Source organism: Gorilla gorilla, chromosome 6 (assembly GCF_029281585.2).
Source record: "Gorilla gorilla gorilla isolate KB3781 chromosome 6, NHGRI_mGorGor1-v2.1_pri, whole genome shotgun sequence".
Taxonomy (NCBI): domain Eukaryota; kingdom Metazoa; phylum Chordata; class Mammalia; order Primates; family Hominidae; genus Gorilla; species Gorilla gorilla.
In genome coordinates this window covers 55,865,678-55,892,789 of record NC_073230.2, presented here as the reverse complement: position 1 = coordinate 55,892,789, position 27,112 = coordinate 55,865,678, and the positions used below count along the sequence as shown (strand labels likewise).

The window sequence follows — 27,112 nt, the reverse complement described above, 5'->3', positions numbered from 1 at the left end:
CTCCTGGGCTCAAGCAATAGTCTCTACTCAGCCTCCTATGTAGCTGGGACTATAGGCATGTGCCACCATGCCCAACCTGCTTTTTTTACACTGTAGTTTTTATTTTTTTTATGACATGTAGGGCATTATCTTTTTTTATTCTTAATAGACTTTTTGGGTCAGTTTTAGGATCACAGCAAAATTGAGCAGAAAGAAGAGAGTTCCCATATGCCTTTTCCTCTCAGCACTCACAGCCTCTCCTACCATCAACACCTGGAGCAGCAGTGATAACATTTGTTACAATTGATGAACCCATATTGAGACACCATTATCACCCAAAGTTCATAGTTTATATTAAGGCTTACTCTTGGTGTTATAAATTCTGTGGGTTTGGACAAACTTATAATGATATATTTCCACCGTTGTAGCATTATACAGAGAGTAGTTTAACTGGCCTAAAATTCCTCTGTGCTCTATCTATTCATTCCTCCTCCCTAATCCCCATCTATCAGTGATAGTTTTACTGCAGCCATAGTTTTACCATTCCCAGCATGCCATATAGTTGGAATTGCACAGAATAGCAAAAGCTATCACAAAAGACTCTATAAAACTGCAACCTTGAACAAAGGGTATTGCAACCATACATTAAAAAAACTTCTGTGAGGACATCTGTTCAGCCACTGCCTGTTCAAACCTGGACTGGCATCACCCTCATTATTGATCATTATAGTCAAGGATAATTATGTCAAAACAATTATGTAATCCTCCCTATTTTTGTCTTCCTTGACCTCCATGAATATGTGTGCAGTTTACTATATGTGCGTGGTTTACTATATTTGCATTGAACTGCTTCATTCCCAAATAAATACCATTTGCTTTCAGACAGCCTCTCTGCTTGTTGTTTAGGTCGACACTGGCTACTGTAGGTGGAGCCTAAATTTGATCACTGGTCCTTACTCCATATTTTGTCCCCATTTTTCCTAAACCACAGGTTTCTGTTACTATAATAATCTAAACAAAGAATTGAAGCATTCTACACTATTGATATCTGTTCCTGATGACTTTTTTGTTAAGGTGGGGGGGGGGTGTCTGGGAATGAGGTAAGGAAGGAAGAGAATATAGAGAAAGGAAGAGAATAGGAAAGGGAAAAAACAAACTTCTTACTATAATTGTATATTATTTTTATTCAATGCATACAGCCATTTGCATTTTTTACACATTGCATACATTCTCCTGTAGCATATCAGTTTGATCAATGAATATAAATATATATGCTCGATTAAGTATCTCATATAGAGAACTAATTTGAAACAAATTTTAGGTAAGCAAATGCATGATAAGTTTATTCTGGGAAAGAAGCTAAAATATCTGTGGCTTTATTTGGCTTTTTGAAAACATTCCCACATAAAATTATTTTATTAATCAATTAATGTACAAAACATAAAACTATATTTTTAAGCTAATTACTTAAATATAAACAATTTAACATTTATAAAACAAGGTAATTCAGTTTGACTATTAAAAAGTTTTTGTTAATTCTACTAAATTAAATATTAAAACAGCATATTTTTACTTAAAGGTTTATACAAAATAACAAATGTTTAATATTTTGAATATCAGTTTGTGAAAAAATAGCAAAAATTTTAAAACAGCAAATGTTACAATGTTTTATATTAAATGTTTATAAATTCATGGCATAATAAATTAAAATATTTTTCTTAACATAAACTGTATCACCATATTCTGGAGTTAAATTTTTTTGTAACTAGAAATGATTTCTATGAAGACTACAATACTAAATATTGGAAAAGGCTTAACACCTGTTCTGTAAGTTTTCTCTAGTTAAGAATCCAGTAGCAATGCCTGCTAAGAGTGGTTCACACAATAGGAGGAGCAAGTGATCAGTTCTGAGACACTGGGACATCACCAGGCCAGCAGGGCAGAGGGTACCAGAGGCCTTAGTTGTGTTTGTTAGCCAAGTGTTTCACATCCCAGAGAAATGCAAGAAACAAAAACCAACACCTGCCCCTTCTATGCAGCAATGTCAAATCTGCTGCAAGGTAAATTATTCAATGAGAGTCTATATTAATAAAATACAAAAAGAGCCTCAGAAATATAGCTATAATACAGTCATGTCATATTTAGCCATTTAAAAATTATCCTAAATACATATTGCATCAGGATTTATTTGAGCTCTGCTGGTGTTGATGCAGATACAGATTCTTCTGGGCCTGCAACACAAAGTAAATAAATGAGTAGACAAAGATGACATTTTCTATAAATTAAAAAACATTAATTTTAAATATAAGAAAACACATAGTTTTGTAGCTATTAATAAGGATTATTTCTGAAGCCTACATAAAAATTGAGCTTATGATCCTGGCATAAATAATACATTGGAAACACAAGATTACAACTTTTGCACTGGTAGACCAGAAGAGAATGCCCCATTGGAAACAGTTCAATTCATGAGTTTTGCCTGTGTATGGTGGAAAGTTTCTGCTGACATAAGCACACCGATAAGAATTATTAAATAAATAGTATGAGCACAGCCTGGGCAAGGCGAGTAGAGAAGAGGGGCAATTCAGGCTGTCTGTCAGCCTCAGCATGGCACGTGTCCCTGCTCCCAAGCCTTTTGCAATCTTCATTAATGTTGACCCTCTCAAAGTACAGTAGTGTACCAGTTTCCTAATGCCCAGCTTTAGGGCACGTCAAAACATCTAGGACAGCTGAAAAAAATTGCAATAAAGAAATAATAATAATCTTGTGTCTCATGGAGGGAAAGAAACATTAAGAAGAAGCCTTAGGCTGGGTGTGGTGGCTCACGCCTATAAACCCAACACTGTGGGAGGCTGAAGTGGGTGGATTGCTTGAGCTTAGGAGTTCAAGACCAGCCTGGGCCACATGGTGAAACCTCGTCCCTACAAAAAATACAAAAATTAGCCAGGCATGGTGGCATGCACCTGTAGTCCCAGCTGCTCAGGAGGCTGAGGCAGAAAGATCACTTGAGCCCAGGAGGTCAAGGCTGTAGTGAGCCATGATGGCACCGCTACACTCCAGGCCCGGCAACAGAGCAAGACCCTGTCTCAAAAAAATAAAATAAGAAGCCTTGACAAGATTAGTCTCCAGAAAGTTATAGCAACACACTCTAAGTGGAGAGATGTCTAGTTGGAAGGAAAAAAGGCACTTTCTAAATTGCCTATTGCTTATAAAGTTAAAACCAAGAGGGACAGCAGGGGAAATAGGAAAAAAGAAGAGGAAATGAAATACAGGAAGGAAAATAGTGGTCAGACTGACAGTGGAGAGAGTGTGGTTGTCAAAAGCTCTAGCACTAGCCTTGACATCAGAGATACTGAGAGGTGGGAGCAGGCATTTCATAGTGACCCCCGCCTCAGCTATCCAGAAACTAAGCAGAGCAGATCCTCTTCTCCACATGACGATTCTTCCAGCTCTTAGGGGCTTTGCTGCTTATTTAGGCTTTCATTAATTTGAAACGTTAAAAGGTTTCTTCAAAATTGAACAGATCTTGCTGGTAATATAAACACAAAGATTACATAACACCTGCAATATAAAGTTTATACATTTATATGAATGCCAAATGATCGTCCCTTGATCAGTTAATATGTAATATTTTGTCAGTGGTGAAGTAAATTCTATCTTCTTAAGACAATGCAGAATAATAAAACCCTTATCATATCTTATGAAGGTGATCTTCTGTACCTGCTGTATTTGTATATTCAACTTGAGGTCCTAAAGAATAATCTAAGCCCAAGGTTAGCAGAAGGAAAGATAGAAAAGATAAAAAATGTAAGAGTAGTATTTTTATTATAAACAAAATTGACAAATATTTAGCTAGACTAAGAGAGGAAAAAAGAAAAGACTGAAAAAAATAAGAAAAGAAAGAGGAGACATTGCAACTGATACTGCAAAACGCAAAGGACCACAAAGGACAACTGTGAAGGATTATACACCAACAAATTGGATAGTCTAGAGGAAATGGATACATTCCTAGAATCATACAATCCACCAAAGCTGAATCATGAAGAAATAGAAAATTTGAACTGTCTAAGAATGAGTATGGAGATTGAATCAGTTAAAAAAAAAAAACAACAACTCTCCCATCACAGAAAAGCCCAGGACATAATGGCTTCATTGGTGAATTCTACCAAACATGTAAAGGAAGAAATCATACTAACCCTTCTCAAGCTGTTCCAAAAAAGTTGAAAAGGAAGGAACACTTCCAAACTCATTTTATGAGGCCAGCATTACCCTGATACCAAAGTCAGACAAGGACACTATAAGAAAAGAAAATTACAGGCCAATTTCCTTGATAAACATAGATGCAAAAATTCACAGCAAAATACTAGCAAACCGAATTCAACAGCACATTAAAAAGATCATAAACCATGATCATGTGGAATTTATCCCTGGTAAGCAAGGATGGTTCAACATATGCAAATCATTAAATGTGATATACTACATTAATAGAATGTTAATATACTACATAATATATCATTAAATGTGATATACTACATTAATAGAATGTGATATACTACATAATAGAATGAAGGACGAAAACCATATGATCACCTTAATAGATGTAGGAAAAGTGCTTGACAAAGTTCAACATCCTTTTATGATAAAAACTCTCAACAAATTAAGCATAGAGGAAATGTACCTCAACACAATAAAGACCATACATGAGAAGCCCACAGCTAATATGATATTCACCAGTGAAAGCTGAAAGCTTTTTTTCTAAGATCAGGAGAAATACAAGGGTGCTCACTATCACCACTTCTATTTGACTTAGTACCTGAAGTCTTAGCCAGAGCAATTAGGCATGAAAAATAAATAGAAATCATTCAGATTATAAAGAGACAAGTGAAATATTCTGTTTGATGACAATGTGATCTTATATATAGAAAGCCCTAAAGACTCCACCAAAAAACTGTGAAAACTGATAAACAAATTCAGTAAAGTTGCAGGCTACAAAATCAACAGACAAAAATTGGTAGCATTCTATATACTAACAACAAATGATCTGAAAAAGAAAGTAAGGAAACAATCCCATTCTCAATAGCATTAAAAAATACTTGGGAGTAAATTTAGCCAAGGAGGTGAAAGACCTGTACACTGAAAACTATAAAACATGGATGAAATGAATTGAAGAAGACACAGATAAGTGGAAACATAGCCTACATACATGGATCAGAATAATTAATATTGTCAAAATGTCCATACTACCCAAAACAATCTACAGATTCAATGCAATCCCTATCAAAATTCCAAAGACATTTTTCACAGAAATAGAAAATAAATCCTAGAATTTGTAGGGAACCACAAAAGGCTCTGAATAGCCAAACCAATCTTGAGCAAACAGAAAAAAAAAAAAACACACAGATATATAGCATCATCTGATTTCAAAATATATTACAAAGCTAGAGTAAGCAAAACAGCATGGTACTGGCATAAAAATGGAAGTATAGATCAGTGGATAGAACCAAGAAATAAACCTGCACATTAACAGTCAATTAATTTTCAACAAAGGTGCCAAGAACACACAATGAGGGAAAGGACAGTTTCTTCAGTAAATGATGCTGGGTAAACTGAATATCCACATGCAGAGAAAGAAAATTGGATCTTCATCTCATTTAATATATTAAAATCAACTCAAAATAGATGAAGACTTAAACAAAAGACCAGAAACTGTAAAACTGCTATAGGTTGAGTATCCTTTATCTGAAATCCTTGGGACCAGAAGTGTTTGGGATTTCAATTATTTTTAAATTTTGAAATATTTGCATACTTACTGGTTGAGCATCCCAAATCCAAAAATCCAAAATCCAAAATGTTCCAATGAACATTTCCTTTGATTTCAGATTTTCAGATTTGGGATGCTAAACCTATAGAAAAAATATAGGGAAAAAGCTCCCCAGCATTGGTCTGGGCAATGATTTTTTGGACAGAACACCAAAAGCCCAAGTAACAAAAGGAAAAATAAGTGGGACTACATTAAAAAGTTTCTGCAAGCAAAAGAAACAAACAACAAAATGAAAAGACAAGCCACAGAGCAGGAAAAAATATCTGGAAACCATACATCTGATAAGGGGTTAATATCCAAAATGTATAAGGAACTCAACTTAGTAGCAAAAAAACAAATAATCCAATTTAAAAATGGGCAAAGGACTTGCATAGACATTTCTCAAAAGAAGACATGCAAATGGCCAACAGGTATATATAAAAAAGCTCAACATCACTATCATCAGGGAAATGCAAATGAAAACCACAATGAGATATCATCTCATACCTGTCAAAATGACTATTATCAAAAAGATGAAAAGCAAGTGTTGATGATAATGTGGAGAAAAGGGATCCCTTACATACTGAAGGTGAAATGTAAATTAGAATAGCCATAATGGAAAACATGGAGTTTCCTTAAAAAACTAAAAATCGAATTCTCGTATGATATAGCAATCCCACTGCTGGGCATATATCAAAGGAAATGGAATCAGTATGTCACAAAGCTACATCTGCGCTCCCAAATTTTCTGCAGCATTATTCACAATAGCCAAGCTATGGAATCAACCTCACTGGCCATGAACAGATGAATAAGGGAAAAAAAATGTGGTATATACATGATGGAACACTATTCAGCCTTTAAAAAAGAAGTAAATTCTGTCATTTGTGACAACATGGATGAACCTGGAGTACATTAGTCTAAGTAAAATAAGCCAGGTACAGAAAGACAGATACTGTATAATTGCAGCCATATATGGAATCTAAAAAAATTGAACTCATAGAAGTAGAATAGAATGTGTTACCAGGTGCTGGGGATGGGGCAGTAGTTGATGGGGTAAGAGGAGAAGTTGGTCAAAGGGTGCCAAGTTTCCCTTAGACAGGAGGAGTTAAGTTTTAATTATCTATTTCACAGCAAGGTGAATAAAGTTAATAATAATATATTGTATATTTCAAAATCATTAAAAGAACAGATTTTAAGTGTGATCACCACAAAAAAAAGGGTAAGTATTTGAGGTAATGGATATTTTAGTTACCTTGATTTAATGATGCCACAATGTATACATATATCAAAACATCGCATTGCACCCCATAGTTGTATACAATTATTATTTGTCGATTTAAAATAAAATAAAAAGTAAACTAAAAAATAAATTGGAGTCTCCGATGGCTTTTTACTTATGTTTTCCAGTATGACTCTCACATGACGAGTAATACAATGTGTGTCCATGAACTAAAGTATGTTTTTGCTTGTGTAACATGAATAAAAGAATAATAGGCCAGGCGCGGTAGCTCACGCCTGTAATCTCAGCACTTTCGGAGGCCGAGGCAGGTGGATCACGAGGTCAGGAGATCGAGACCATCCTGGCTAACGCGGTGAAACCCCGCCTCTACTAAAAATACAAAAAAATTAGCTGGGCGTTGTGGCGGGCGCCTCTAGTCCCAGTTACTCGGGAGGCTGAGGCGGGAGAATGGCGTGAACCCGGGAGGCGGAGCTTGCAGTGAGCGGAGATCGCGCCAATGCACTCCAGCCTGGTCGACAGAGCAAGACTCCGTCTCAAAAAAAAAAAAATAAAATAAATAATAATAATAATAATAATCCTGTTGTAATTGTGTAAGCGATCCTCTTTTTGCTCTCCCTAAGTTAAGTTTCTGGAACTCTGATTTTTTTAAAGCATACATGGCACAGGCTTTGTAGTCAGAATGCATGCAGTTTGGAGAAGGACATTCCAGGCTGCCTAGAGGCTGTAGTCTCAGAATGCAGGACTACGTCCATCAATTTTTTTGTGTAAGACTTTTTGTGTTTTGGTGCTGGTTACTTTATAAGTACTCACTTTGAGAAGACTCGGTAATAAAAAGTACATTCGTTGTTCAGGTTAATGAAACAGATCAAGTATTAAAAGAAGTCATAATTACTTAAAGATTTAATAAAAATTCTGTATTACTTAAAACAACAATAAGTCATAAAACACTCTTGACATTGTAAAGTTCAATAGGGCAACAAACTTTTTTTTTTTTTTTTTGAGAGAGTTTCCCTCTTGTTGCCCAGGCTGGAGTGCAGTGGCACAATCTCGGCTCACCTCAACCTCCGCCTCCTGGGTTCAAGTGATTCTCCTGCCTCAGCCTCCCGAGTAGCTGGGATTACAGGCATGTGCCACCACTCCCAGATAATTTTGTATTTTTAGTAGAGACGGGGTTTCTCCATGTTGGTCAGGCTGGTCTTGAACTCCCGACCTCAGGTAATCTGCCTGCCTCGGCCTCCCAAAGTGCTGGGATTACAGGCGTGAGCCACCGTGCTTAGCCAATAGGGTGCTTTTTAACAACACTGAGTATGAACTTGTCACCATCTCATCCTCCAGGATAATAAAGGAGAGAGTTGGCCAATAAGTGGCAGATCTTGCTCAACAAATACAGTAAGGAACAGGGTGTGGAATGGCAAGCGGTGACCTCACTTACAAATAACCACACCACACCAAACACTTCAAATGTCTGAAGAGGTATAACACGCCATCTTTCCTCTTAATCAAAGAGCTCAAGCCTCAAGAGTAAAAACAGGTTTCCCAGAAGCAAATGGTCAATAATTAATAGAGCTATGGATACTGAACACAATGTCAATAGGCTTTAAGATGGATGTGTTGAAAAAATACAATGAATTCTTTCTGTACTATTAAAAATAAAAATGAATGGCTGTGCACAGTGACTCACACCTGTAATCTCAGTACTTTGCAAGGCAGAGGCAAAAGAATTGTTTGAGCCCAGGAGTTTGAGACCAGCCGGGGCAATATAGTGAGGCCTTGTCTTTATGAAAAATAAAAAAATAGCTGGGTGTAGTGGTGCATGCCTATAGTCCCAGCTACTTGGGAGGCTGAGATGGGAGGATCACTTGAGCCCAGGTGTTCGAGGCTACAGTGATCTGTGATTGTGCCACTTCACTCCAGCCAGGACAACAGAGTAAGACTCTGTCTCAAAAAATAAATAAATAAAATAAAATATTATAATAAATAAAAACTAATATGGTACTTTGAACATCTAATTGTGGAGAAAGTTCTAAATTATTCAAAGCTTAAGACATGCCAATAATGGAGTAATTTTAAGTTTGAATTTTGACTTATTTTCAAAGCTTTTTAAGAAGTGATCTCAAAAAGTACCGGCTGCTTATGCAAAAGTCCTTTTAGGGTCAACATTTTTTGGATCTGGAAGATTAAAAGTTGATACTATTTGGTATATTATTTGTTTGTTGTATCAAATGGACTGTCAAAATTTTTGACAAATAAAAGAAAATGTAAAACCCCAAAAGTCATGACTTCCGCTATTCATTTGAATAAAGAGGAAAGAGCAAAACATGTATTACCCTCTTGCTTATCTGTAACCTTAGTACTTCTGTGGGCGTTTTCACATGGTTTTTGGGTTACTCATTTCTCATTACGAGACGCATCATGTGATAAGAACGTCAGCTGCTGCATCACAATTAACCAAGCCTCCAGTAAACGCAGATGGCTGCCTGTGCCTCACCTGGGGTGTCCTCAGGACCTTCAGGAGCCTCTGCGTCCTGGAGCCTGGCTGCATCCTGGGGACCTTCCAGGTCTCGTGGGGACTGAGACGACACTGATGCCCTGGAGGTCTCCGGGGTCCTCTTGTCTGAGTCAACTCGCTGCTGCTGCAACCACTCATCCTTATAACCATTGCTAATGAGTTTGGAAAAATTGGTAGGTGAACTGTTTTTTTGACCAGGCCTTAAAAAGAGTAAAAGTAATGTGAAACTTAAGTACAAGGGTTAATGATAAAGCAGAAGCAGTATTCCGTGAACACACCAAATAGGAGGTGTCACTGTCCCTTTAAACCTAACAAACCTCTCTCTCTCTGTCTTTCCCTCTCTCTTTCTCCCTCTATCTCTCTATGCCCCTCTGTCTCTCCCTCTGCTTCTCTGTCTTACTGTCTCCATTTTTAAGCATAGCAAGTGCATGTCAAAGCATCCCTTGTACAGGGATGAGAGCATGTTTAGTTCAGCTTCCAAAATCTTTCTTTGTGATAGTCAATTAAGAATTAGTAATAATTCTAGTATTTCACAGGGAAGCCTTCCTAAGAAAACACCACGCCCTTCCCTCATAGTAATGGATTGCTCAGAACTACCTTTAAAAACAAAACAAAACAAAACAACAACAACAACAATAAAAAACTGCTGGGTGCGGTGGCTCAAGCCTATAATCCTAGCACTTTGGGAGGCCGAGGCAGGCAGCCACGAGGACAAGAGATCGAGGCCATCCTGGCCATCCTGGTCAACCTGGTGAAACCCCATCTCTACGAAAAATACAAAAATTAGCTGGACATGGTGGCACACACCTGTAGTCCCAGCTACTCAGGAGGCTGAGGCAGGAGAATTTCTTGAACCTGGGAGGCGGAGGTTGCAGTGAGCCAAGATCGTGCCACTGCACTCCAGCCTAGGCAACAGAGCGAGACTCTGTCTTGAAAAAAAAGAAAAGAAAGAAGAGAGAGAGAAAAAAAAAAGAAAGAAAAAAAGAGGAGAGAAAGAAAGAGAAGAGAAAAGAAGAGAAAGAAGGAAGGAAAGAAAGAAAAAGAAAGGGAAGGAAGGAAGGGAGGGAGGGAGGGAGGGAGGGAGGGAGGGAGGGAGGGGGGCACAGTAGCTCACACCTGTAATCCCAGTACTTTGGGAGGCCGAGGCGGGCAGATCACTTGAGGTCAGGAATTCGAGAGCACTCTGGCCAACATGGTGAAAACCCATCTCTACTAAAAATACAAAAAATTAGCCCACACAGTAGTCCCAGCTACTCAGGAGGCTGAGGCAGGAGAATGGCATGAACCCGGGAGGCAGAGCTTGCAGTGAGCCAAGATTGCGCCACTGCACTCCAGCCTGGGGGACAGAGTGAGACTCTGTCTCCAAAAAAAAAAAAAAATTAGCCAGCTGTGGTGGCAGGCACCTATAGTCCCGCTACTTGGGAGGCTGAGGTGGGAGAATCACTTGAACCTGAGAGGTGGAGGCTGCTGTGAGCCGAGTTCGTACCGCTGCACTCCAGCCTGGGCAACAGAGCAAGACTCCATCTCAAAAAAAGTGTGATGATTACTTTCTTATTGGTTCTTTCTTGTCCTTATCAATGATTATCTGCTGCTATTTTACTCTCTTACACAGGTTTGTCTCCAGTCATTTCTTGATGTTAGCTTAGCCTTTCACCATCTACTGCATCTTCAAATGTCTTATCCTGACCCACACTGAAGAGTGACAGGGCAGTTTGACACGGTAGAGGTAGTGTGAGCTTTCAGCTCGAGCAGTAGCAGCCCACCACCTGTTCTCTCTAAGCCTCCATCTCAGCACTTTGAGAGACAGAGGCAGGAGGATTTTTTGAGCACAGGAGTTTGATACCAGCCTGGGCAACATAGTGAGACCTTGTCTCTACAAAAAATAAAAAATTGGCTGGGTGTGGTGGTGCATGCATATAGCCCCAGCTACTTGGGAGGCTGAGGTGGGAGGATTTCTTGCGCCCAGGAGGGGTTCAATCACTTTGTTATCAAGGCCACTCCTAATGCTTTATTTTCTCTCTCTTGTACATCTATAAATACATGTCTAGGTATACATATATACTTACATATATATAAACACATATGAATACATGTATATTTCCCTCTGAGCTTGGTGCTCTCATGGCATTTGTCACAATGCAATGTATCTGATTGTTTTTTCCCCATTGGACAAGAAGCTGTTTGAAGAATTAGTCAGGTAATTAATAACATTTATCCTAGCATTAAACTTGGATTCTGGGAGAGTAAGAAGACACCTAAGGCCTCAGGGATTTCACTCTGCAGCTGGAGGATCAGCAAATGTCAGTGTGTCTGCTATATCTTCCAACTGGAAACAGAGCCAGCACACTTACAAGGCGCGGACACCTCAGTTCAGGCCTTGGACACAGAAACGTCAGGACCTGGTGGCCCCTACATGCAGGACAAGCAGTCCCCGTGAACTGTGGTGAGGGTGGTATCTAGGAGGGAGTGTGCTTCAGGCAGGGCACAGCCTGATGGAGAAGCAGAGCCTCCACACTGCCAACCTGCAGCAAGCATGACCTGGAAGGGCAGATGTGTTCAACAGGGGCAAAATGACATTAGGAAGGAACAGAAACCACAGTGAGGAGGCGACAGGCACAGCCAGGCCAGGCCGCAGACAGGGCTTCGGGAAGTTGTGTGGATGCTGTCACTGGCGCAGTCATCACCGGATGAAAGACGGAAGGCCAAACCCAAACCCAGTCCAGACAGTGAGGGCATAGCTCAAGCACTTACATGGGGGGGAAGGAGAGTCTACTTCCTGCAGGGTTCTTAGGGCCAAGTGGGGTGCCTGCTTTGCTCAGATACTTTGAGTCAATGGCCGGTAGCCTCAGCTGTGTGAGGAAACACACAAAACCTTGAGTTAGTGGAAAGCATTCAACAGCTAGAGAAGAAAACTCACTAATGGTAGCAAAGATACAAAGCTTATAGGCTGGACTTTCAATATGGTCATTGTAAATGCTCACAATAAAATATAATTCAATAATCTCATTCAACAAAATAGTTACGTAAAAGGGACTATCACTAACTCAAAAGCAGTTGCTATATTCGAGTAAAGATGCCATCTGCTCAGGAGGAAAAACAATGAACTAAGAGCCTGGTCCTGAAGGAACTTCCCACACCCAGATGAAAATATATGTTCACAAAAGCACCTGTACGCTTTTGTAATAATCACCCAGAACTGGAAACAACCCAGATGTCCACCAACAAACGAATGGATAAACAAATTGTATCATGATCAGCCAATGAAACTCAGCAACAGAAACGAATGAACTACTGACACTCAGAACAGCATGGCCATGCGTATGTAATGTAGATTCATAATGTAAATGCATTACACCACATGGGAGAAGCCAAGCAGGAAAGACGCCATGCTGTATGATTCCATTGATTTCACATTCTGGAAAAGGAAGTGTAAGAATTAAAGAAAGAGGAAAGAAACACGAAATGCGGCGTGGCAGTCAAAGACAGGTTTTCTTTAGTTAAAACCTGAGAGGCGCTCCTGGCTGATTGTGGTCAGGAGCACTTTCTCTTACAGACTAAAAGTATATATCAGTTTTGGGGTGAGGGGGCTTATCAGAAGCTTGGAATGTTTATGTGTGTGGAGAAGTTCATGGCTGGGTTGGAATCTCTCTGGGAGGAGGGGAGGTTATCTTGGGGCAGACATCTTTCAGCCCGGAGGGGGGTTAACTCGGGCCTGGCATCTTCCTGGCTGGAGGGAGCTTATTTAGGAGCTACCATGTCTCTGGTCAGGGAGGAGTTTGGAATGTTTCTGGTTGGAGATGTTACCTATGGTTCATGGTCGTGTTGACCTTAGCCATTAGGCTGATGCCCCTTGGATTTAGGCGGTTTTTTTTTAAGGTGAACTTTTAGAATGAGAGGCTTGTCCAAGATGGCGATGTTCCTGCTCTGTCCAGAAGAACTATAAAGACTGAAAACAGATCAGGGCTTGCAAGGGGCAGGGGAGGGGCTGACTACAAAGAGGGGTAGAAATGCTGGGGGCAACAGAACTGCTATATGTTCCTTGACAGCTGTGGTGGTACACAAGGGACGCCTTAGTCAAAACCTGGGGAGCAGTTCTCTATAAAAGGTGGGTTTCGCTCTATGTAAATTGTATCTTATTAAAAGAAATAGAAATACATGCTATGGGAAAACGGGAAAAAACAAAACCAAGCAAACAAAATCCACGGAGGTATTGCTAACAATTATAGGAAGAAAAGATGGCTATTCAAAACAAAGAAACAAGATCCCCCGATCACCCTGTAGGTGAGCAAGACCCCCAGGAATGCTGGTAACCAACAGGCAATATATGTGCCCTAAGTCTTGTCAAGTGTCCACCATGTGTCCCGTGTGGGGCCAGGGCACAGCTGAGGAAGCGCTTTGTCAGCTGGCCCACGCCCATGATGTGATCATCACTCATAGGTGACCTTCATACCAAAGCGGTGATGGTGTTGTCTTATTAGGGAAATCAGAGCCCATCCCGATGCAGTGCTCATCCCCTGCACCTTACCCAACACCATGTCCCTCTACCTGTTAAATATTCAGCATGTGTGTCTTTAACCACCACCCCGTGTCATCCTATCTCCTTCCCCATAGTGAAGGGCTGGCTTCAGGAACTTTGTGTAGCTCCTAGCACACCTTTTGTAAATGGGTACTAACTTAAAAACCCCACTTGATTTGAGAGTGATACAGCATTTAGCATTTTAAGGTTTCTGTAGAAATGAGCTGTAGCCACGGTTAATATCCAAAGGTTCATTTATCACTAGAGGTTGTAGCTCAGTGTAATTGGTCACTTGCGCAACACTAAGAGATAGATCTGATTCTTAACATGGTCCATTTTGGCTGAGTGTCTACGGTAGTATGCACCTGTAGACCTAGCTACTCGGGAGGCTGTGGCAGGAGGAGCCCTTGAGCCCAGGAGTTTGAGGGTGTAGTGAGCTATGATAATGCCGCTGCACTCCAGCCTGGGTGACAGAGCGAGAACTTCTCTCTAATTAAAAAAATAAAATAAAAAACAAAAACAAAAAAACAACAATAAAAGGTCTAATGCCTTTGCACAGATCATGGAAACAACCCAAAATCCGAATCACAGCTGGACATGGAGATCTTAAAGAAAAAGCATGTGGCCCATTGCAGCCAGTTGACATTCCACTTGGTGTTCAGCTACTCAAGTCCCCAAAATAAACTGAGGGGTTTCCCTTCAAACCAAGATGCTGAGGCAACAGCCTAGGAATCAGGCATAAATAGTTCACAACAACTTCCGCGTAAGCTGAGACACATCCAGTCTCTTCATTGCTCAAAATGATCACCCATCAGGTGACAACAGTGTTCACTCTTATTCTCAGTATCAAACACTATTGTTATTTGTAATATGAACTTCACCGTTTCACTCACAAACCCTGAAGTTGCAAGAACTGAGACTAATCTGAGACCTGGTGCTGATGCCCCGGGCAACACTGAGCCCTTGGCGGAGCTGAAGGCCTGGCTCTTGTTCCTTCCAGCACCAAGGAAAGGGGATAGAAGGGCCTCCCATCAAGACTTCCCAACAACAGAGCTGGCAATTCAAGATTGCTTCCAACTTTCTCCATTGCATTCTTAAAATACACATCCTCTGAGAAGGCTTCACTGCACAGCCAGTCACTCCTTTGTGATCAAATACACCACCGGACTTCATACAGAAGAGAATTCATCTTCTCTTCCTTTATTATCAACAAAGAGTATCCCAGAAAACTCTTAATACTTAAATGAAAATATTCAGAAATGGGATGACTAAATATAAAATTCCTTTTCTATATTGGCCTGATAAGAAGTGCTATGCCAGTTTTCCTCTAGATAAGCATTAACTATCTATAAATCATTTAGCAAAAAGAAATCTTACCTCTTAAAGTCATTATTCATAAAAAGAAAAAAAAAGACCATAGTATGGTGCCTGCTTGCCTTTTAGTAGATCCAAACTTAAAATACAGAGCACGTGGCCGATGCCACGAGCAACATAAGACGCCACCAGCAGCTAACATCACAGCACTTAATTACTCGGGACCACAGAAGCAAAGCGGATGCGGATGCCGTCTACTTATGGGCTCCCGTCACCTTTTTTTTCTCCTTTTCAAGTTCCTCAGCCTCTCTTTGCCAAACTGTTTTCATGTCGAAGTCGAAGGGCCCTCTTCTGGATGCATAGCTACCATTGGCTTGATCGGGGTTAAATTCTTCATGAACCATGTAATCCGGCATGGAGACAGCCCGCACTCTGCAAGGACAGACAGCAGTTACAGCCTGGTGCTCAGAGCCATTTCCACTCCCTCCCTTCCTTCCATCTCCATCGCTGGCTCTCCCTTTCCCTCCCTCCTTCTGTCTCCCTCCTTCTCTCACTGTCTCCCTCCTTTCCTTTCTCCTCTTTCTCTCCCTCTCTCTCCCTCTCCTGCTCTCTCTCTTTCTCTCTTTTCCTCTTCTTCTTCTTTCCCTCTCTTTCTCTTTCTCTCCCTCCATTATTCTCTTCTCTTCCATCTCTCTTGACATCAGCACTACTCATCCTCCTTGAAAACACAGACGGGCCCTTCCCTCCTGTGCCTGCTAAACAACACACCAACCCCTCCAGGGCCTGCATCCCAGGATCAGGAGGCCCACTCAGAAATCACAAGGTCTCAACGTTAGTAAAACGAGATATACTAAAATATGAATTTATAAAACGTACCTTATAAAATAATTATTTCTTTTAGAATAGCATCTACCACTTTGACCCCTTAAAATAGCTAAACACCCCTAAACATTTACCATTTAACATGTTCATTTAAAATAATAATAATATGCTCTGTTTCCTGTTGGATGGTCATTTTTAATGTGGGTATTTAAACTAGCAACCAGTCTTCCCATATACGCAGCGCATACAGGAGGGGCATCCAAAGGCACTAGAATGCTTCAGCCTTCAGATCCCTGAAGGTACCATCTGTACACATAACCAGGTTTGAACAGGGAAGAACACTGGATTCAAGTTTGACACAGCAACACAAACCCCCCATGCAGTGTCTGAGGAGCTGCAGGGATGCCCCCATGTCCTGCTCCTCATTTGTACTTGTTCAGGGCTCCAGGATGCTGAAAAAAGGCTCCAGCTGCAAAGTGGGCATCAAGGGCAAGGTCGAGGCGTGGGGTCCTGGGCACCACTGCAGCAAAGCACCTGAAGGAGGTGGCTGGGGGCCTCCGAGAGAGCGAGTGAAGAGGCCAGGGAGCAGTGGTCAGAGGCTAGAAATGCAGGCTTGGAAGGTGGACGCAGATACCCAGTAAGAGAAGCCACTGAGTGTGGCTGAGCTGCTCAGGGAGCACAGGTGTGAAAAGCGGCACCTCTCCCCAGGCCTCCCACTTCTGATGTGGTCTCGGCAGGAAAAAGCCCACAGAGACAGATGAGCATTGAAAACAACAAAGGGAGGGACAATTAAAAAAAAAGCATGTTAAGTTATAGCTCCTGGGTTCCCAGATTTTCAGTGAAGGAAGGATTTCTCCTGAGCTTCCCACTCTTCACATCCTCTGCCTGTCCCAGGACCTGGAGCAGGTGGTCTGCGGTCCAGAGGAGGACAAGGTCCCAGGAGGATGGAAAACACTGAAGGCCCCAGAAGTAGATCATCCTAGAAGGCTTGGACAATTGGTAAGGACATATGGGGTGGGAGGAGACAGCAAAGGGACAGGGGTACCAACAGTCTGGAAGAAAAAAAGCAGAAGGAAGGGAAGAAAAAGTCCATGTGGCAGTGTGCAGAACATTCAAGTATCACCGAATAACCACTTGGAAATATATTTGTGGTAGTCCTATTTTCAAGCCAAAAAAAATGGGGAAATGGCCTGAAATGATTTTTCATTTTACCTCTCAATCCAAGAGAGGTGGTTCTGGAGATAAAGTTTGCATGTCCACAAATAGAAATTTCTTAGACATTTCAAATATTATGGGAACGATGGCTCCCCATAACTCAATATTGAACATAGAAATTTAGGATTTCATGTATTTCTAGCTTTACCTAGTGCCTTTTGTCCTTAATGAGAACCCTTTGGGATAGGCTGCTATTTCTACATCAGGAGGATGTGGTCAGTCCTACTGAGAGACAGGACTAGCTGGATTTCCTAGGCCGGCTAAGAATTCCTAAGCCTAGGTGGGGAAGGCGACCACACCCATCTTTAAACATGGGGCTTGTAACTCAGCTCACACCTGACCAATCAGGTAGTAAAGAGAGTTCACTAAAATACCAATTAGGCTAAAAGCGGGAGGTAAAGAAATAGTCAATCATCTATTGCCTGAGAGCACAGGGGGAGGGACAATGATCCGGATATAAATCCAGGCATTTGAGCCGGCAGTGGCAAACCCCTTTGGGTCCCCTCCCATTGTATGGGAGCTCTGTTTTCACTCTATTAAATCTTGCAACTGCACACTCTTCTGGTCTGTGTTTGTTCCGGCTTGAGCTGAGCTTTCACTCACAGTCCACCACTGCTGATCGCCTCCGTTGCAGACCCGCCGCTAATTTCCACCTCTCCGGATCCTTTGGAGTGTCCGCTGCACTTCTGATCCAGCGAGGTACCCACTGACGCTCCCCATCGGGCTAGAGGCTCGCCATTGTTCCTGCGCAGCTAAGTGCCCGGGTTCCTCCTAATGGAGCTGAACACTAGTCGCTGGGTTCCACGGTTCTCTTCCGTGACCCACAGCTTCTAATAGAGCTATAACACTCATGCATGGCCCAAGGTTCCATTCCTTGGAATCCGTGAGGCCAAGAACCCCAGGTCAGAGAACAAAAGGCTTGCCACCATCTTGAGAGCAGCCCGCCACCATCTTGAGAGCAGCCCACCACCATCTTGGAAGCAGCCCGTCACCATCTTAGAAGCTCTAAGAACGAAGACCCGCCGGTAACAGTACAGTGCAATTTACCGAGAAGGAGCCCAAAGACACACGACTCTAGGGTGGCACAAAATGCCACAGGTTTCCAGAACTCTGGTTTTCTGACAACTTAGGCTACATCCCTCAAAGAGCAGGCTATTGTAAAAGAGAACCTGAAGTTGTCATATCACATGCTTGCTACCAGTATTAGACATTTGTATTTTTAAAACTAAAATTGGGCTATTTTTTTCCTGTAAAGATAAACGAAAATGTGAGTGCTTTAAGGTACTTACTCTTGCTGGCTGGCTGTTGGTGGCTTGCTGTGGTGGATATACCAGTCTGGCAGGGAGTAGGCCACTGGAGAGCCTTTCCTGGTTCCAGGGGCAAAGTGCTTCAACAAATCTCAAAGAGAAAATGACATGGCTGTGAGACACCCCGCCGCTCCTACACAGACGCACAGCATTGCCAGTGATAGGCTCAATTTACAAGGCGAACTGTAGGTCTCCCTGTAGTTGCCTCTGGGATCCAGGGACTAACAGAGCATCCCTGATCCTCACCTGTCTCTGCACAGGCTGACAGGTGGGCGTCCTGCTTTGTGCTCAGGCAGGGACATCCTGTATGCCTCCCCACATCTCACTCTTTGCAGATCTGGACAGAGCTCCTGGTCTTGAGCTGCATCTATGCAGGCCAGCATCTACCAGCTCCTGGAGGGGGCCCATCCCTCCACTGCTCAGGTCTCCAGGGGCTGCACATGCTGGCTCCCTCATCCTCAGCTACCCCCACACCATTCTCCTAGCATAGGACAGTCTGACTGTCCTCTGCCACTGTGGAGCTGTCCCTAACCCCACCCCTGCCATTTCCAGGAGAAGCCACACCTCCAGGTTTCCAGATGGGAAGTAGGATACAAGCCCCTGAAAGGTACCTGGGAGATTTCACAGTCACCTTGGAGCCAACCCTGAGAGGCACAGAGAGCACAGCCTCCTTCTCAGAGGCCCAGGCCAGCTCCGGACTCACCCACTTGCTTTCTAGCTCCCCACACTTCCCTCCCCTGGTTTCAAAAGGCGGGGAGTGGGAAGAACTGACTTTCTTGATCATAAGGACAGCAAAATGATAACAGTGCCTGTGGCAGTAGCAGACAACTTTGGTTGACCTATTACTATCAGTAAGAAAATTTTAACTTTTCTTTTTTTTTTTTTTTTTTTTACTTTTAAAGCACTTTTCATTGTTAAATGTTTCAGACTTACAGAAGCATTGTAAGAATAGTATGAGTTCCCCTATACCCTGACCTAGGCTCCCCAAACAATATTCTACCACATTTGCTTTATGTTTTCTCTGTTTGTCTGTCCCTCTCTCTCATTATTATTTTTGTTGTCGTTATTGTTTTCAGAATCACTGGGCAGCGCGTTGCAGACACAATGCCCAGTCCTCCCCCTATACCTCAGCGGATGCTGCCAAAAGACATTCCTGACATAATCATGGCACGATGATCACACTCAGGAAACTACTATTGATGCAATTCTTTTATCTGATTTACAGACATTCAGAGTTTGTCCCCTTAATGTTCTTTTAACCAACAGCAGGAGGAGGTGAATCTAAGAAAAAATGTCTAGGTCTTGTTCTCTGAGCATCACACCTAGTCCATCAAATTGTTTGGTCCAGGCTTTTTAATATTAAAGCAAAGATGTTGCCATTTTGCTTCCCATTTTCTCTCTGACAATCCCCACAGGGGTAATGGCAGCTAAAGGGGAAAAAAGGTTAGTGTCTCTCCAAGTCACTGACCACAAGGCTGGCTCTGAGACATTTTAGACTCTGATCAGTAATTTCTATTGAGCTCAAATAACTTAGTTTTTAGCATAGTTAAGCAGTACTTTCTCAATTAAATCATGTATCAAAATTTGGTCCTCATCAGTGTCATACTGAAACTCCTCTATGGTCTTCATTTTCTAAAAGTTTTCATACAAAGGACAAGCCGCAATGAGAATAAACAACAAAACCTTTTCACAATTAGACAAGAATTGGTAGCATGCAAAGACAGATTCTCTCTTGGAGGCAACTTCCTGAGATTCTCTTTGTAATTAGAATATAAAGTGGGTGAGGGAAGGGTTGAATCATCGCAAAGGCATTACTCAGAAGAAATATCCTACACAGGAAATTCTGTGAATTTGGCCTATTTATCCTAGCATCATAAAAATTAGCTCATCCCTGGAGATCATGCTCATCCTTACACCTAATTAACCTAGCTTTCCAAAGGCCCTAAGCTAAACATACAGACTCTATAGTAATATTTTTATATGGAAGAAATTAGGAACAAACGCCCCCCTCACCGCCCGCGAGGCTGCCACACTGAACAGGGCAGGAGGGGGCTCACCGGGCCTGCCGCCTTGTTTCGCGAGCTTCACATATTCCGAATCTGTTTCTTTTATCCAGTATCTCCGAGTCCCAGGCAGGTTCTCGCTGTGTGAGTCTCCCAAATTGCTGAGACCTGGGATCTGGGACGCTGGTGGGGCATCTACGGCCTTCTCAGAGCGCTTCACTGGGACGTGGTAATACCAATCTATAGAGGAGAGAGGCGGAGGGCCACACTGTTGCTGTGTGTCGGGGTGGCCTCTAGGCCTCTACCAGAGTATCTCTATGCAGACACCATCAGGCGGGGCAGTGCAAGCCACAGAGCCCATTAGCAAGGAAGAAAATGCCCTCTTCTGGGTTACTGACGTGAGTCATAACACCAGCCATGCAATCCAGTCTCTACTGCCCACCAAGATGCCACCACTGGCACCAATCAAGGGGAAAGCTGCTAGGGCTCAGCCTCTTTCATGGGTGCTTTCGCTTCCCAGGGAGGTACCCAAGCCCCATGATGTCTCTGTCTCTCTCTCCTAATCCTCCATAAAAATAAGACAACTGTATTTCTGGTTATGTTGGGGAATATACATTCCTGAAAAATCCCAAATCACTTAAAACGTTATGGGTAAGCCTGTGGAATACATGACTAAATGTTGACCAAGATTTGCTAAATTCAGTATGTTAAAAATACTGAAATCTAAGTTCTGTCACAGAAATAACAGCCTGTTTGAACACATTTACTGATAGCACAAGAGTGAGAAGAGGTAGGACTGGGGAGTGGTCAAAGAGGCCTGTCCACCGAGCAATGGCACTCGAATCAGCTCAGCAGCCTCTCTCCATACGAGCGAGTACAGTGTGAGTTCTCCCTTTCTCTCCACCCAGACTCCCCACATGAGAGTTCATCTCACCTTATCACTCTCCCTCTCCCTCTCTCCTTGTCCCTTTCATTATTATGAATATGTAATTACTGTTTTCAATCATAATGGCTTTGCTTATGCCTGAGGCCAAAGAGGGCTGTGAAAGGTGGCCAGAGGTCTAGATGGTTCCTGAAAAGTGGCGGAAACAGGTGACTTATGTGTTATGGAAAAACGTCTCAGCTGGAGATTCAGAGATTCCTGAGGTGACTGGGTGTGGCTCCTTTGAGAAAGATCAAGTTGAAACACAGTGAGTGTAGATTGTGTGATTTCTATTGTCAAAGGTCCCACGAAGAAGCCAGGCACAATCGAGTGGAGGAAGAGAGCGGTTCTCTGTCCATCCTCCCTTCTTGATTGGAGCCCATGCAGAAAGGTGCTGTGGACAGAGGAGCTGAACATGGGCCTGGTGAAGCCATGAGGCTCCCTAAGGCCTTGAGCTGAGGGTATCCAGGACAGGCCCTGCAGGCCGGCTTGGGACCACCCAGGAGACTCCCTGGAGTCCTACTGGGAGTTTCTGTCAAGTGAGTTGGCAAAATCCCAGGGACCTGGGTTATCAGTGTTTATTGATGACCCCCACAGAGAGAAGAGATCTGGGGCACTCAGACAACTGAGGTTCTAGGTAACTATTTGAATCTGAAATTGATTAACCAGATGCCCAAATATAAGAAAAAAAAATCACACCTGATTGAAAACTTTAGAAACAAAACCCAGGAAGAATGTCAGATACAAAAGATGCAATTAATGTGATACAAGTGACTGGGTGTATTCAATAGCACTTATCAGAACGTACTGTCACAGGGGCCGTATGTTCAGAGTCTAACACAATATCCTCTTCTTGGGTAGGTATAATGTCTAATTTTATGTGTCAACTTGGCTGGACCATGGTACTCAGATATTGGTAAAGCATTATTTTAGCTGTGAAGTTTTTTAGATGAAAATAACATTAAAAACAGTAGAATTTGAGTGAAGTAGACTGTCCTCTATAATGTGGGTGGGCTTCCTCCAATCAGAGTAAACCAAAAATAAAATTCTAAGCTCCCCACCACCCGCCAGCTGACTGAATGAATCCCCCGACTCAGCCAAGAGCATTCCAAAGTAAACCTGAAAAATTAGTTCAGGCCATAATGGGAAGGAAGGCTGGACGTGCCTCCTTATACCCTCCTTCCTTTGGAATTCAGGCACAGCAGACCAGCATTATCATTAAAACAGAGATCTTAAGACTGAAAAAACAGACTCTTTGTGGCAGTCAGAGACCAAATTGCTACCTGACTCTAGTATAGCATCACATGACAGATAGCAGGTCCTGAAAGAAATTGAAATATTTTACCCCAATATAGATTTCTTTGACATAGTTTGAAATGGTCCTACAAAGCTGTCTCTTGTGGAGAAAATCTACATTCTGTAGAGAATCCCCTTCCTTTTCCAGCTCTTTTTCTGATCCAGGAGAGAATTAACTGAGTCTGACACTTTTTTAGGTCTGATAAGAGATGTTCACATCTACTCTCTCTGAAGTTGGCTACCTGGAGACTTCATCTGCATGACAAAAATCTTAGTCTCCACAACCCCTTATCTTAACCCAGTCACTCCTTTCTATCGATTCCGTGTCTTTGGATAATAACTTGCAACCAATTACCAATCAGAAAACCTTTAAATCCACCTATGACCTGGAACCACCCCCCACCCACATACGCACACATACTTGGAGTTATCCCACCTTTTCAAACTGAATCAATGTATACCTTACATGTATTGATTGATGTCTTCCTATAACTTCTGTCCCCCCAGAATGTATAAAATCATGCTGTGACTCAACCATCTTGGGCACATATTCTCAAGAACTCCTGGGGCTGTGTCACAGGCCTTGGTCACTCATATTTGGCTTAGAATAAATCTCTTTAAATATTTTACAGAGTTTGACTCTTTTTGTGGGCAGTTAATTGAAAGTCTTAAGAGAAAAGAATGAGATCCCCCAGAAAGAGGAAATTCTTCCTCCAGACCACTCTGAAACTCAAACTGCAACATCAGCTCTTCCCTGGGTCTCCAGCCTGCTGGTCTGCACTGCAAATTTCGAACCTTCCAGCCTCCACAATTATGTGAGCCAATTCCTTAAAACAAATCTCTCTCTCCCTTTCTATCTATCTATCTATCTATCTATCTATCTATATATCTATCTATCTATGTATATGTATATAGAAAGATAGACATGGATATGCTGTTGGTTATTTTGGTTTGGAGAATGCTGACTAATACAGTAGATGCACAGGAAAATAGTACTGAATAAATTGATTTATGTGAGCACAGAGAAATGAGAAGTAACCATCCTTTAAAGCTAAAAGCTTAGACATTGAATTTTTAATGGATGATATTTAATACAGACAATCTTTTAAGTATGTAAAAGACATTAAATAGCTGAATCAACACTATATGGTTTTGAAAAGGAAAGAAAAAAATTGGAAAAGATTTAAAGAATTGCACAAAAGATCACAGAGAATCAATTTAAGAATGAATAAGAGAATTTAGCAGCTTCATACTCTGATCATATTCAGTTCAAATATTTTCTATTTGAGAGAAGACGTTTGATTGTTGCATTATTTTTCCGCTCTGTGTTTTGATTACTAATTAATCCCCAGAGAACAGTGTGTCTTCTACCTTCTTCTCATTACTGGAAGCTGTGGACAGGCACTGAACTCGAATCTGGTTGGCCATTTGTAAATGCATACAAAGGAGGCACTCAGAGAATGAGGGCCCGGATCAGTAAGAACCAATTGTGACCACCTCACGCACACGCACGCGCGTGCACACACACACACACACACACACACAGAGGGTTAAAGGGACTAAGAGTTATCTCAGCTTTTATCATGCAAAAAATTGTTGGCACTTGTACAATATCAGTCATTTACTATCCTATAGATTTTTTATATATATATAGCCTTCCCTGCCTTCTCGTTTGCCAAATATTAGTACTCTTATTTCATCAGTGAGGAAACACAGTCTGTGACAGTCTATGAGATGAACTGAAGATCCCCCAGCTCTTCTGGTCTCTAAGGCACAAGGCAGTGTGTTATATGTTCACATACCCGCAGGGGCACAGGCTCCTGCTTTAGGCTGCTGTGGCCTCACAGAACAGCTGTGGAGCCACTTACGAAGTGTGTGACCTTGGGCAAATTACTCCAAACTCTATAAAATGGGGGTAATGTTACCTTGTAGCATTGTTATGAGGTTAAATGAGTTAGTGTATATTAATATAAAGCACTTAGAACAGTGCCTGGCAGTTGTTAGTGTTCCTTACTGCTGTTCATACAGACAAGGTCACTAGAAGGCACCCAGAAGTCACATAAAGGCTCCAGAGCCCACTGGGAAAAGGCAAATCAGCCAGGCCTTCTGTGCTGTCCCCTTTCCAATCCCCAGCATGGCCACACTATCTTCAATAGTGGTCACAAGGTAGAGCTCTGGGCTGGCAGCATGTTTAGAGTATGAAGAAGGGTCACATTTGGTTCACTTCTGAGCAGATGTGCTGGCTCCAGGGTGCCGACCAGCTGCAACTCAGCTGTCCCAGCTGATCCCCAGGACCCTCTTCTCTACCCTCCTACAGCCTTTCACAAATAAAAAAGCAATAGCAAAAGAAAAAAAAAAAACCAGAAGACAGCATCTCAAGACTTCTTCTTCCTTCCCCTCTCCTTCACTTCAAACCCTGGCACATAAGAAGACATGAACCTCACTGAATTCCTTTTCCTGTATCCAGACACTAAACCCAGAATGTATATTTAACTTGCTTGGGGTCTAAAGTAGGAGCAAGGGCTAGGGATTCAGTGAAATACCTCGGGGATTCTGCTAGAGAAGAAACTTCCCAGGTCAACATTCAGGAACGCAGTTGTGAGAATTGTATAGGGTTGAACTATGACAAAGAAAACTTCCAAGGGATCCTGTTGCTCCAGATTGAACCAAGATAGGTAGCCTTGGTTCTCTCTTGTTGAAAATAAAGAAAAACAAGACTCCCCCCAACTCATATTTAAGTCTTGATTTCACACTCAGGCACAGGAGCAGTTCGTGGCTTTCTTTGACTTGTTAGTTTTATCACTTGGTCCTCCATCGTTCACACCCCCCTCCAGCCCACATAGAGGACGTTGGGTCCACAGCGTGTCTAGCAAGCAGAGTGCACGCACCCAGCTCTTTCTGGCCGGGACGCGCTCAGGGCGCACTCACCGCAGGGAGCATAGCGGTGCGTGGCGCCCTGAAGTTCCTTGCTTGTGTTCCTCATGGTCAGGCGCTGCACGCTGCGGGAAAAGACAGATGCTGCGGGACCTGGTGTTCGCGGGTGCGCTGGACGCTGCCTGCTTGACCAGTTGCCAGGAGCTGCAGCTGCAAAAGCAAAATCCGCGCGCCCCGTCTGGGTCGGTCTGTACGCCTCGCCCTGACACGCCTGCAGGCGCCTTACGATCGCCTAGCGCTGGCACGTCCATGCAGGGTATACAGCAGGGGGCATGTCCACGCCAGGTAAACAGAAGGGAGCACATCACGCCGGTATACAGCAGGAACACACGCACGCCGGGTAGACAGCAGGGCACGTCCACACAGGGTACACAGCAGGGACGTACGCACTCCGGGTACACAGCAGGGGCACATTCACGCGGGGTATTCAGCAGAGACACGTGCGTGCGGGGCACACAGAGGGGGCACGTCACGCCGGGTATCCACTACAGGCACGTCCACGCCTGGGACACAGCAAGTACAGAGAGGATAAGCAACAGGTAACCAAGGGGCCGCGGGACTTGGGCCGGCTTGGAGATCCCGCCCTATGCTCATCCCAACCCGGCGACAACGTGGTCCCCTCCCTCCAGCTCCGGCGCGCACTGCCCGCACTGCGAGCTCCGCACAGTGGACAAGGCCCGGGACCAGAGTGGGCGCCCCCATTGTCCTCCAGCCCGCTCAGGCTCACCAGCTCCCCGCGGGTCTCCGTGGGTGCTGCCCGCGGCGCCCGGCGTTGGAGTTTTTACACGGCTGGCTGGCTGCAGCCAACCAAACCCAAACTCCCAGCGCGCCGCGGAACCACAACATCGGCGTCGCCAGGGCAACGGCTGAACGGCCAACCGGCGGGCGCGGCGGGAGCACTCTCAGCCAATAGGGGAAGCCTGAGGGGCAGGGGTGGGCCAATCAGGGCCGGAAGCGGAGCGCGGGCGCCGCCTGTCAACTGCCCGTAGCCCAGAGCCGGACCAGGGCAGGGCAGCGCAGCGATGCCACGGGGACCCGGGCGGGACGCAGCGGGGGTGAGAGCAGGGCCTTACTGTTGCAGGGGTGTGGGGGCGTGGGGGCTTGGGTGCGTGGGGACGTGGACGCAGGGAAAGAGTCAGGCCTCAGTCCTCCTCATGCCGCTCTGGCTGGGAACCACAGTTACTGTAGAGCGGTCCAGAAAAATTGGGGACATGCATCACGTTTTCCAAATAAGTATAACTGTCTCACCCTAAAA

General features: G+C 43.2%; 1 protein-coding gene across 2 annotated transcripts; it reads right to left on the bottom strand.

The window, feature by feature from the left end:
* Window positions 1-1,142: 1,142 nt before the first annotated feature.
* C6H7orf57 (chromosome 6 C7orf57 homolog) lies at window positions 1,143-26,719 on the bottom strand. 2 transcript variants are annotated; one of them, XM_055347358.2, is made up of 8 exons: window positions 26,585-26,719; window positions 25,852-26,007; window positions 20,760-20,945; window positions 18,685-18,793; window positions 15,634-15,790; window positions 12,280-12,377; window positions 9,508-9,728; window positions 1,143-2,210 (listed from the first exon to the last, which is right to left on the bottom strand). In XM_055347358.2, the coding sequence occupies exons 2-8, from the start codon at window positions 25,904-25,906 to the stop codon at window positions 2,164-2,166; spliced, it is 873 nt and encodes a 290-aa protein (XP_055203333.1). In that variant the 5' UTR covers window positions 25,907-26,007; window positions 26,585-26,719; the 3' UTR covers window positions 1,143-2,163. The 2 variants fall into 2 exon arrangements, with proteins under 2 accessions (XP_055203333.1, XP_055203334.1); XM_055347359.2 differs by having other exon boundaries at window positions 9,508-9,680; window positions 26,585-26,670.
* Between the last annotated feature and the right edge of the window lie 393 nt (window positions 26,720-27,112).